We start from the raw sequence: 12,801 nt of genomic DNA, 5'->3' as shown, positions 1-12,801 counted from the left end.
TATGTGTCTCGCACAATTAAGCAAATCGTGTTATAAATATGTAGATCTACTTTCCTAACTGGTTTATGCAAATAGTTGATTTATATCTTTTCATTTGTCTTTTTCTTTTTTTTATTTTTTATTTTTGAACTGCACAGTGTTAACGCACTAGGCAATTTTCCCTTGAAAAAAAATTGATATTAGTGTTCAATTCATAGTAAATTTAACATTTCGTATTATCCCTATTCTTGATCTTCGTAAAAGCAGGAAATTATCTCCAATCGTTCTACAACCTTCAAAAGAAGTATACGTGATGTTGATTTGATTAGATGTCTTCTCAAAATAACAGAAATTATTTCCATTTGTTGAGTTCTAAAAATTTCCTAACCAATCATGATAAATTGAATAAATAAAGAAAATACGTTAAAAAACGCACAATAAGGATTTTCCGAAACTGGCTCTAAATTTAGTAACATTTGGCTAAAAATACTTTGTGTTCTTAAAATAGCTCGTAATAGAGCGCGGGGTGTGTTGATTCAAGGATTGCGTTGGCGGCGCTTGGGAAATGGTAAAGACCTTGAAAAGAGAACAGTCTTATATCATGACAAGTGCCATTAGAAAAACTTTCATTTCTTACCCCGATTTTTTTCCCAAGTTAAAAAGAAAATTCACCAATGATTTTTTTAGTGGCTTTTCACCATATTTCGCTCTTAAAACAGTCGATTTTGTTCTTAGGTGAAACTACCAACTTTCAGATGTCTTTCAGTCAGCCAATCATATTGAAGCTAGTTTGGGAAAATGACTGATAACGTCAAATAAGTAGTTTTTTCTTGTCAGAATTTTAATACTGAAAAAGAGAAGCACCCATTTGAGTGAAAGACTTACGTGAGAAACTTAGTAAATCAAACTCAAGAAAAGAATTGACTATCACGAGCAAGCCGTGGAACTGAGAAAAAATGTCCTGTTCTGTTACCATTACCTTTGAATTTCAGTACAAAAGCGCTTTTGAAACAGCAAGCTTGCTCGCGGTAGTTTTGGCTGTTGCTGTTTTCATGGTAATTCGTGGCTGCGCTTCATTTCCCAAGGCGCTCGATTTTAAAGCATTTGATCCTTGCTACGACAAAAGACCCATTCAGGAGGAAAATCGAGAGGATAACAAAAAGGTAGAAGATATTTTTATTGACTAGAATCCTCTTTAATCAAGCGTTGATTAGTTTCTTCAATGAGTCTGTTTTTGTATTTTGTTTGTTTTTCTTTGCTGATGCGGCAGATAGCGCATAACCTGTTCAGAAGGAAGAGGTTATTGAACACCTTACTTTTTCACAATAGTCTTGTCTTGGCGATTGCCTTTTTTTTAACCTTGTGATATAAATGTCGCGACGATAATACAGTTGTGCAAAAAATGTCTTGGCAACGAAAGACGGCTTCGTGGTAGTTTTTACAAAATTTAGTCTTTATCGGCGAAAAATCAGTTGTGAGTGATATTTTTTTGAGAGAAAAAACTGAAAAAACACTATGATCAACATAGAAACAAGCCGTATCATAGACGATGTGTTTGCAGTCTTGTGTAGGGATTATGTTTCACCTTTTCGTTGCCAGGATCTCAACTGAAATTCTCCTTACTGTCTGCCATTCATTTCTTACCATGTACATTCTAAGAATTTGCCCTTTGATCAAATGATATCCTTTAGTTGGCATGATCCTTTTTTTTTCCCCATTACCGGTTTGCATGGTACTTAATTCGTATTACAAAGAGAATTAACTTCAAGGTCATGCACACCTGGGAGTAAAAAGTTTAACTGTGATGTATATCTTTCCTTCCCTCAAGACATCATCGTGTCGAATCACGACGACCTTCTCTGCTGGCCCCAAAGAAATGAACATCGAAAACAAAAGCCAAGAAAGTATTTCTGAAGATTACAAGCGCATTCGGAGAGAAAGCATGGCCAGCCTAGGAAGAAGCAAAAATCTATGGTTACCTGTCTGACATGCAATAGCTGAAACTTTCTCATCGCGTGCTTATAAAACCTTCAGGGATTCATGCTGCTGCGGCTATGACTAAAAAATTGTATGCTTAATAGTTGTAATTTAACGCTTCTTGCTGAACCAACGGTCTTAATTGTTTTGTAGACGAAAAAAACATTTTTAATTGAAATTAAGTAAAAATAATGGACAATTCAGTTAGTGGCATCATCAACGTCGGAACATTTTTTTTTTCTTTTTGGTTCGGGCTTGTGTCCTTCAAATGTTTCGGTCAACTGAACTTTGTTTTTTTTAGAACAGCTGACGGCAAAAAAAAAAAACAAGGGAGAATTTTGGAAAGTTTCCCCCACAAGAGTCTTCTTCCAAAGGTGATCATTCTTTTCTGTAATCAAGTGGCAAAGAGTCGCATCTCTTGTAATATATATAGTCAGTTCAAACAAGACGTTTATCTCAAAGGCAAAAAGTTCGATTTTTACTATTTAAGTCTAGCTTAGTCATTATGGTGATGCGTATAACTCGAGCGTTGCAAAGATGTTTTTGCGAAAAATATGCCGAAGTCCCTTGGGTTATCCCCTTGAGAAAAATACACGGCTCAAGATTTGCTATCTATTAATCTCCCATCGATTTTTGAAATACTGTTAATCCTCTAATAAGCCCCCCTATAATGAACCACCCCCTCTAACAAGTCCCCCCCTTTTTTAAAGGAAGGAAATTTTTAAGCCCCCCTCTTTATAGGAAGGAAATTATTAAGTCCTTCCTCCATTAAGCCCCCTCCCCAATCCGTCCCCCTCAAAAAAATTCAAAATAACACTCCATGTCAGTAGGTACGATAAATTTATTCAAGTGCTGTAATTAAAAAAAATAAGAAATGTTAAATGAGAACAACTTTTTGAATAAATACGGTACATCATATCCTATTGTATCCCGGAAGTGAACATCGGGCTAAATTGATAACACCCCCCCTCTATTGAGCTCCCTCCCCCTCTAACAAGCTTCCTCCCCAAAGAACTTGAAATAAAATATTCTCCCCCTCCCCCCTCCCCTTATTTGAGGATTTACGATAGGTATTGAAAATGCCTCTGGGGAAGAAATCCCGGCGCCCAAAATAAGAAAACTCGTTTATCACCGTTAATTACAATTACTTACGCATCACAATCCGCAAACAACTCGGGCGCTCACAAACCTTCAGTGACACTGTCCTAAGACTTGGGCCTACTGAGGAAAAGGTGTCTTAGCTTGATCCTCTCTTCCAACAAACATTATAACGTAACCAAAGTAAAGCGCACGCTCTGATTGGTCAATTCAGCGTCCACCATTTGGCTATGGGTGACGTGGCAAATCAAAGGGAGCTCTTTTGCTACAATGTATCAATGTCATGCTATAAAACAAATGGTAAACACCACAGCGCACACTGTTGAGTTAGAGATGCACTTGGGAGGTTGCTAAGCACTTAAGAAGCTAGAGTTGCTCTCAGCTATCGCCTCGCGCGACTCTTACGCTTCTTTCGTGCTTAGCAACCTCCCGCGTGCATCCATAACTCAATAGTGTACGCTGTGGAACCTACGCTGTGGTGTTTACCATTTGTTAAGTATTCAGGATGCTTGGCACATATAAACCCAACATGTGGCCTTGATACACCACTTTGGTTCAATGAGAGAACATAGGAAAGCACAGTTTAAAGGTTCTGGGGTTCAATTGTTCTTGAAGCACTCAAATATTTCCTCCTCCGGCACTCGTTATATGAAGTAGGCGTTTTTCCATATTTGGTAGATTAGTTTGCGATTAGCAGAGCAAAATATCCAAGCCAATATGGTAATTTCAGCTGTTCCTGAGGGAGGATAAAATTCTAGAAACATTTAGGGATTTATCAGCTCTTGGCATATTTCGAGAAAAGTCATTATTATTCAAACCAAAGTAACTACGTATGCGTAGCGTTGGTTCCTTGGAAACGGCAGCAGTGTAAGCTGTTTCGCTCCTTTTAGAGCTCGTCAGCACTGCATAGCCAACCTCTCATTAAAGACACAAGTTCTTTGTAATGAGAAATCATAACTTCCAAGGTGGACTAAAGTGTTTTAAACCCCAGTCACCACATTACAACTGTGGGACCTGCTACGATGTTAGCATGACGTAGGAATAAGAAAAGTGTCTTCAACAGTACATCGAGAGATTTTGGTTGCATCCCACCTCGGTCATCAATGGATATCAAGGGTCCCAATAACTCGGTCATCTGTGTCTGTCTCCAGCATGGAGAAGACATTACCAAATAGAAGCAACTACGCATGCCCAGCCTTGGTTCCTTGGAAGCGGCAGCAGTGGAAAGCTGTTTCGCTCTTTTTAGAGCTCGTCAGCGCTGCATAGCCAACCTCTCATTAAAGACCCAAGTTCTTTCTAAGGAGAGGTCATAGCTTCTAATGTGGACTAAAGTGTTTTAAACCCCAGTCACCACATTACAAATGTGGGACCTGCTGCGACGTTAGCATGACGTAGGTAAAAGAAAAGTTATTCAAACCGTAAGCTGTTTATTTGAGGCTTCAGAGCTCCTTCTGAATCCATTTTGCATGAGATTTAAGGTAGCTAAGATTGCCACCTTAAATATGCCCACATTTTTTCAAGCATATCGATCTCAATGAAAAGTTATGAGCAGAAAAACAAAAATTGAAGGACGTTTTCACATTAACCAGTATTAAGTAAATCTAGCAAGTACACATCTAGAGAACAGTCATAGCTTCACCTGCTTTCATATTGCTCCCTAATTTGTAATCAGTCAATGCTTTATATCGAGGAACTCGTACAGTAAACATAAGTTGTGTATATGCACCTCTTTGGGTCCAATTCAAGGATTTCTCTAGCTCTCCAGTTTGCTTCTTTTTCAAAATTTTTCTCCGTTTTTTGAATTTCTATGGAAATGACTTCCATGACCAAAATTCATTCCCTCATTTATTATGTTATTTTGCACATTTCTGAACTTGCCGCTTAACGTTGCAGATGGCAATAAAAATGACGAAAGTAACGTAATTTTTTTATCTTGATGGCAAATTTGTTAGATTCTTGGTCAACTTGCGTTGCATTTTCATTATCTAGAAAACAAAACATGACTTTCTCTTTTTCAAACGAAACTAAAATATATTCATATTAACTTTCAACTCGCCCAGTTTGAAAACATCTTTACCTTCAAAGACATGGGGCCGGCTTTTCGAGTTTGAATTATGAAGAAGACACCATGGAATTAACCAGGAAATGATGTGTTGTGTTTGTAATGAGGGCTTTTTCAAAATTTCTTCTTTTGTGTAACCTCAAAGTACCAACGGTAAAGTAGTGTTGTAATCCATGATATACAAGTTACCTGATATTTCATGGGTATGGTAATAACTTTGAGAAAAATTTAATTTGAAAACTATTTGCATAGCGGATGAAAATTGTCACTCTTATTTATTTTATTTATTTCCCTCCACAATTCTAAAATAAGCTTTAAACCTCTTAAGACTCGGTTTTACGGCAACTGAACACAACATGATTGATATTTTGTATTTTATAATCATTCATTAGTTGGTTACGTCCTGGCACGGGATCGCCGGTTTATTCCTTTATCTAGTTTTCCCGGCTTTACTTAACTGAAAACCTGTCGAACTGGAGCTTTTTCCACGCTTTCTCCTGTTTGCCAAAGGCTTACAGCGGAGGAGTTTTAAACGAAAAATTAATTTGAATCCATCTCGAAAATTTGAACTTTGTAAAGCATACAATAAAGGATTTAAAAACGAATTTGTGAAGAGAACAAATCTAGAAATTCTGTGAAATAAATACAATGTGTCGTAATTGTCCTTTACAGTTGTAACATCAACGAAGCTAAGAAACATAAAGTAAATTGCAAATGGCAGAGAACAGGTAGCGAATACAAATGTCAACCAGATAAGAAGGCGACCTAGTTGTTTTTTTGCTTGCCGTTCAGCCTCCGTTACCGTTGATTCCGAGAAAACTGTTTTTGTGAAATATATTCCACGGATGATTGAAAAATAGCAGAGGAAGACTATCAGGGAGCTAATAATTCCGAACCAAACACAAGTAAAGATGATGAAGGGTTTGTGAAGAAAATATTCATCCAAACTCCAAGGACGCTTGCAAGGATATTTGGATGACGAGATATCGTACGTATTGGCTTGAATATCTGGGATGCATGAGATTAAGGCAAGCAACCACAGCACTGCTATCACATGTTTCACTTTATCTTTGTCTATTCTTAGATTAGCGCGGAAAGGTTTGAGAAGCGCTAGATACCTTTCCACGGCGATCGTACAAACCGAAAGAACGGCGGCGTTGATGGTGATCGGAACAATTGCATTTCCCGCAAACAGTTTGCAGATTAAATCCCCAGTGAATCCTTCTAAGTCAACGTGCACCAGAGCAAAATCGTATGGACCAGGACAGAGGAGCAATGTCAATAAATCGGCCACGGCTAAGTTTAAGAGGAGATAGTTCGTGGTCGTGTGCATTGAAGGCGTTTTTCGCACTATGGTAATCACGATAGCATTACCTATTACGCCTGGAACGGCAATAATTGAGTACAGCACTGCAAAAATAATGTCCCGAGTTGTGATGAAGGTCGCCGCCGAATGACGATGAGAATATTCTTCTGTGATGTTGATTTCCATTGCTTTTGCCTTTCAAGTCCTTATTTTATATTCGCCTCGGCACCGTCTTCAAAAATTGTTGTTGAGATCGCAATTCGAATTTTTGGATAGTTTTCCTTTTTTTTTTTTTTACAATTGTTTTCGATGACTTTGAAGTTTTATGTCTCTAAATTTAGAGAGAAAACGACACCCCATTGAATTACTGAAGTGGCACACCGGCTGCTTAGCACATCAACCCATAGTGGTGTAAGTAATTTAGCCAAGAAGGGAAATCACACGTGACTGTTGCCGCGTCGAATTATAACGAATCAGAGCAATATGAGAAAATAGATATTACTGTGTAGGGTGTTGGGAACGAATAAATCATAATTAAAGGGCCTTATGACAAAAGCAATATGGAAAAACATCTGTGTAACCGTTAAACTTATCATTTAACACATTTTTCACAACAAACCACAATGAATTTCAGCCGGCATGATTGACCATAATGCCTATAAGAGCAGAATGGTGCCGTAAATGTGTTGTTTGATACTCTGCTGTTCAAATACCTGAGGTAAAACTCACTTCCGCCAAATTTTGACTCACGAACTAAGTTGTAAAAATCTCCTTCACGTTGTCTGCGTCAAAAGATTGGCTTAATGCGCCGATCAATTCGAAACTTCAATAGCGAGATTTAGCACCGCACTTTCGTGAAACGGCAAACGTTAGCTTTCCCTTTCACGTTTCATGTAAAATAGCGTCAACCTTACTGCTTTAGCTTCGCGTGAGCTCACGTCATGGTGGATTTGAAAGCGCCCTTGTGTGACTCACAAGGAATAGTTTTGGCGCACTTTTTCCAGCTACTGACTTCTAGTCTGTGAGAGAAAAAGTGAAGAAAGTTTAACGTACTCGGCAAACGCAAAACAGGTTACTTTCACGTACAGACGGCATAGTGCCACCGGCAAACGTGAAAAAATGGCGGGAAAAACATGGTTTCGTGGTCACTCTTGCCGTTCATGTTTCATGTAAACGCGGTGCTAAATTTCTCTAATATCCCTCCCCCGCGCGCCACGTCACATCACGGGTATTTAACCGTCGTCCGCACCCGGTGGGAAAAATTTAAACTTTGCCAGGCTGGGGTGGGGAATTTGCACCGTAGTGTCAAGTCTTTCCAGTGGAATACAAGTGTTGCATCTTTTCAATATTTAAAAATATTGAGGTGTTTATGGTAAATAATTAGTTTTCGCGAGCGAATGGCTCGGAAGAAGAGCTCAACGTGTAGAAAGTCACAGTCGGGGATTTTTCCTTTTGCAAAAAAATTGGGTGGGGCATTTGAACACAATTTTTGCCCCGGGGAAGGTAATTTGAACAGACCAATCTTCTAAAGTTCAAATGCCCCTGTGGGGATGCACTGGGAGGATGTTGAAGCTTCGAATTGATCGACGCATAACCTCGACTTCTGAATACGATTTGAAAAAAGTTTCTCTGACAAGAAATTATACTGTCTCTGGCCAACCTTGTAGTCAACTTCAGGAAGGGAGCTGGACCAAGGTTGGGGGGGGGGAGGAATCAATCATGCCGTTTTTACTAAACACCCGTGGGTCTCGGAGGACAGGTGTTAAAAAGATAAACTTAAAGAAATGGTAGCAAATTGCACAACACCTTTCATAAACGCTGTACCATAAATGAATAAAACGTAAGCTTCGTAAAAACACCAGATTCACTGAGCCAAGTCTGAAATTAACGCCGTAGGTGTTTTATCAAGATATGTGGTATTCTGAGTAACTCCAGTGTAGACTGCATCAGTTTTCAGAGTGGTCTTATGATGTAAAGAAAACTAAGAAGACTAAGGTCCATCATGCTTATATACGTGTTGGGTGTAGCAGGAATGCTAGAAATGAGGCATGTGTCATAAACAGTAAGATGCCTCCTTTCCACGATTTCAAATCTCAAAGGTCAACGGTCTCAAAGGAAGCCATGTCTCAAAGGTCAAAGGTCGATTTCAAATCTCAAAGGTCGACTCGCGACAGAAAAACAAATACGACGGAGAGAACTTTCGTAGCAACTATTCTTCTTCGAATTTTTTTTTTTTTTTTTTGCGTTGAACCACAACCTATTATTGTGTCTGTTCATTGTTTCGTTTGATTAGCAGCACTTCTCAGCATACAATTTGCTACTCTTAGTTACATGTAGTGATAAGGATAACCTCAGGTGGCTCAAGATTTGCAGGTACGGTGACACTGAAGTGAATTTAGAATTACTGTCATGTGATATAGTTTAGTCACCTAAGGAGAAAGAGTTCGGCCCAAGAAAAAAAAAACCGGTATAAGAGAAAATCGCGATGAAACTCGGTGTAATAAATTTTTGTGGTTTGCGGTAAACCATATCATTTAGGTTTTCATAACACTACCCTGTTTCTACAGATTGTTATTTTTTCCAGCTGCCCACGTTATCTACGTTATCCTGAAATCACCCGCTTTTTTTTTCGCACAGTGGTGATCAAAAATAAAATCTTTCATAATATTATTTTATCTATTTATTTATTTTGCAAGATCCGAGATAGATAAGTGATAGTACCGGAAAAAAACAGGGTTCTTAGTTTTTTCGGGAGAAAAGGGTATCACTAAACGATTATCCAGAGTTAAATGTACAGAACTGCAGAAAGATGTTTCACGTAATCACTAATCTATCTTACCACTTAATCGGGTTACCTTATAATTTGCATTTAAAAGGATGTGAGTAAACTATCCTAATTTTTATTTTTTTAGTGGTTTGACACAGAAAACATTTGAGTTTGTAATTCCATAACCAAACAACCCAGTAAATGCAACCAATGTTCAACAGGAAATGAGGGATTTATCACGATTTATTTTCCGGTAGTCCGCTACAGAAAAGAAACATCTAATTTCAGGCGATTTTCGTTTAACACCTTTCTGTCTGGTAGAAAGCTATGTGTTATCTGTGCACTAAGTAACGCCACTCCAGACCTGAAGGGTGCAATATTCGTTAAATAGATCAATAATGTCGTTTCCTGTAATTTTTATTACTTCTTAAATAATCTTAGCGGAAATTTGTTCTAAGATGTCGGAAGAATGAAAAGAGTCCAATTAACTTTTTAAATGGACTTTTTTTACTCTGTTCTTCTCTCAGAATAGAACAGTTGCGTTAGCAACGATGGTTTCAACGACTAAGATTTTGGCTCATTGCCTTGTGATTTATGAGGGCATTTATTTTGTAATACAAATAAGGAAACATTCAGGCTCGCGGTGCCTGGTACGTTTTTGCCACGGTGCGTTAGGCCGAGTGTAATTTCATTGAGGCTAAAAAGCTATGAAACACCAAACAAAAGCGTAACTGTTGAACTTAAATGTTGCCTTGTTACTAATTGTTTTTATGGACACCTGTCGTACTTATCGCCGGCTCATCAAACGCTGCAATTAATTACCATTTTGGTCGAGCTTCTATGTATTAAAGTCGTTTAGAACTTGACTCAAAACTGCTTCAAGATTCATTCATCGCTGAGACGGAACAGGACGGAGGAATTTTCTTAACAACAACCGCCTAAAAACTCTTTTTTTCATAGTTCTAAGCTGAGTCTTCGGAGCTTGTAGTCTGAGCGGATCATAAGCTAACGTGGTTTGTGGTTTTCCGATCTTTTTTACGATGGATGAAAGCTATTCAAATAGATCCCAAGAACATTTAAAAACAACCTCACAAGACATCGTTTTTGCCACATTATATTCGTTCATGGTGTTTTTTGGCGTGTTGGGTAATGGTGTAGTGATTGCTATCGTACGCAAAACGCCTTCGATGCGCACGACAACGAATTATCTTCTGCTAAACTTAGCTGTGGCCGATTTATTGACGTTACTTCTTTGTCCCGCTATTTATGACTTTGCTTTGAATCATTCGAGGATGAACTCCACACTGGGTGATATCGTCTGCAAACTCTTTGCTGGAAATGCCGTCGTTTGCATCACATTCGATGCGTCCGTGTTGACTCTGTGCGTTATCGCCGTGGAGCGCTATGTGGCAATTGTCAAACCTTTTAAAAGTAGCAGTTGGAACATTTCTTCCAAGAACACGAATTTAGTCACTGTCGTGATTTGGGTACTGTCGTTCATTTTGAGTTTCCCGGACAGCTTGTGGACGATGTACAAGAAGGATCCCAGTTCGAGTTATCCATGCACTCGCCCATGGACGCTGGAACACGGGTCGACTGTTAAGGCCTATATTATCACGCACTGTCTGGTCATGATTGTATTTCCCTCCATTTTGATTTCATTTTGCTATCTCTCGATTCTTAAAGTGCTCAAGTGGGACTTGTCAGACCCAGGGATAGACGAAGCCGAAAAGAACAGTATGAAAAGGCTTTTAAAGCTTCTTGTCTCTTTAGCGGTGGCATTTTGCGCGCTCTGTTTGCCGTTTGCGTGCTTCTTTATGTATGTTTCCGCGATCACGGACGCTCAAATTAAGCAAGATTTCGCACAATTGTTTCTCGCACACAGAATTGTTCGGGTACTGATATTTTTTAATTCTTTCATAAATCCGCTGTTGTATGCCGCACAGAGCGCAAATTATAGAAAGGCAATGAATGGAATTTGGTGCCGCACTAAAGTGGTCGATTCAAGGCGCAGATCCATGAAACTGGCGGAAAGAACCTCACCCACTGGAATTGGAGAGACAGTCCTAGTACAGAGACTCTGACAGCTGCATCTGTGTGAAGGATTGATAACAAACCAGATGCAGAATTGAATGACGAGTTAAGTGACAAGTAAAAAAAAAACAATCAAAGAAAGCATTATTCGCTTGTCATGAACTTTTTTTAAATTTCGAAGTGATTAATTTCATCGATAGAAACTATGGAATGAAATAGCCCGGAACAACTTTTTCAAAATGCCCATAAATATAAGCAATTCAGATCGCTTTTAAGTGTTCAGATATATCGATATCATTTGCATTGATTTTATTTGACCATACACTTTCTTTGTCTCCGACGGAGAAACACGTATTTCACTAACTGCTGTTTTGCAATGGCTACAGTGATGAAAGAGACTTAGATTCAGCATGACGTTTTTCGCACAAATTGGTCAACTAGTCCTTCCCTCTGCTTTCAGTCGTATGAGCACTAATAACTAAAAAGTGAGTAAAAAATAATGATATAAAAAGTGAGTAGAATCAGAGTTCGTTTCAGGCTTTAGCCATTCCTACGAACGTTACAGTGCCGAGAATATCATTTTTAAACTCACTGATACTTGATCCAGATAACAGCGGGTAACTAGAGCCGTGGGACTGAGGAGATAAATCTATCAAAACCGCAATTATGATGACGGAGTTTCTGTTTAAGATAACGATTCCTTGAAGTTAATCCATGTTTGAAAAATCGATATCACACTGAATGCACAATATGTATGCACTACATGCTTTACTCGACTAAAAAAGAAAATAAATCAAAAAGTTTCTTTAATTACCAAGTCTTTCCTCGGACTAATTAGCAATGTCGAACGTTTCTTGTGTCTAAAAGAAGAAGGATGAGTTAAGTGTGCGATAAGAATTGATTATCAATCGAATATCAATCGAATATTTTAATAAATCACCAATAAAATAACGGCAAAAGTGACCAATCAGCTCTCAAGAACAAGGCGTAGTTAAAAAGCGATTGGCCGATACCTTTTCCGTAATTCTCAGCCACGAGACTCGACAAGGCTTACTATGAATAATGATTGATCCTCCAACAAAGTTTAGTCGTTCCACTTCCAAATCGAGTTTGCTGGTGTTACTACAAATTTGTAATCATCTCTTGAGAGGAATCTATTCTATGAATGTAGTTGTTTTTGTAAATGAAAAAATTGAACTGAGTCCCAGACCATACTGTGGTCTGCCGTATATCAAATAAATAAAATCTACAAAAGCGACTTGATCATTAACTTCAAACTTTCTCCAATGAAAGAAAACAACTTTTCTTTGCACTCCGGAAAAAGCTCATGATTTCGTAAATTGACTATATAGGAAAGTGGTCTGTGAGTTTGAGATATGATAACTTTAAGTGAAATAGACACCTCAGTGACATAATACAACTTTAAAGGCAAAATTGTCGCTTTATCAACTCGAATTCAAAATAAGATCCAGATGGTCTTCGTTGACTCAGCCTCATTGAAAAAAAAGCTGGTAGGATTTGAATAAAACTGACTACTAACAGCGCAGATCTTTGGTCAACATTTAAACGTGTCTTTTT

The 12,801-nt window shown here is 38.4% G+C and overlaps 2 protein-coding genes across 2 annotated transcripts; one reads left to right on the top strand and one right to left on the bottom strand.

Moving 5' to 3' along the window:
- Nucleotides 1-5,372: 5,372 nt before the first annotated feature.
- Nucleotides 5,373-7,101, bottom strand: LOC111329272 (neuromedin-U receptor 2-like). Its single transcript, XM_022933907.2, has one exon. The coding sequence runs from the start codon at nucleotides 6,606-6,608 to the stop codon at nucleotides 5,547-5,549; it is 1,062 nt and encodes a 353-aa protein (XP_022789642.2). The 5' UTR covers nucleotides 6,609-7,101; the 3' UTR covers nucleotides 5,373-5,546.
- A 2,680-nt stretch (nucleotides 7,102-9,781) lies between these two features.
- Nucleotides 9,782-11,994, top strand: LOC111329271 (neuropeptide Y receptor type 2-like). The gene has a single exon (XM_088755918.1). The coding sequence runs from the start codon at nucleotides 10,230-10,232 to the stop codon at nucleotides 11,271-11,273; it is 1,044 nt and encodes a 347-aa protein (XP_088612044.1). The 5' UTR covers nucleotides 9,782-10,229; the 3' UTR covers nucleotides 11,274-11,994.
- Nucleotides 11,995-12,801: the final 807 nt, after the last annotated feature.

The sequence above is a fragment of the Stylophora pistillata genome, chromosome 4 (assembly GCF_964205215.1).
Source record: "Stylophora pistillata chromosome 4, jaStyPist1.2, whole genome shotgun sequence".
Taxonomy (NCBI): domain Eukaryota; kingdom Metazoa; phylum Cnidaria; class Anthozoa; order Scleractinia; family Pocilloporidae; genus Stylophora; species Stylophora pistillata.
Note: the sequence above shows the minus strand (reverse complement) of the source record. Positions and strands in the feature narration are given on the sequence as shown.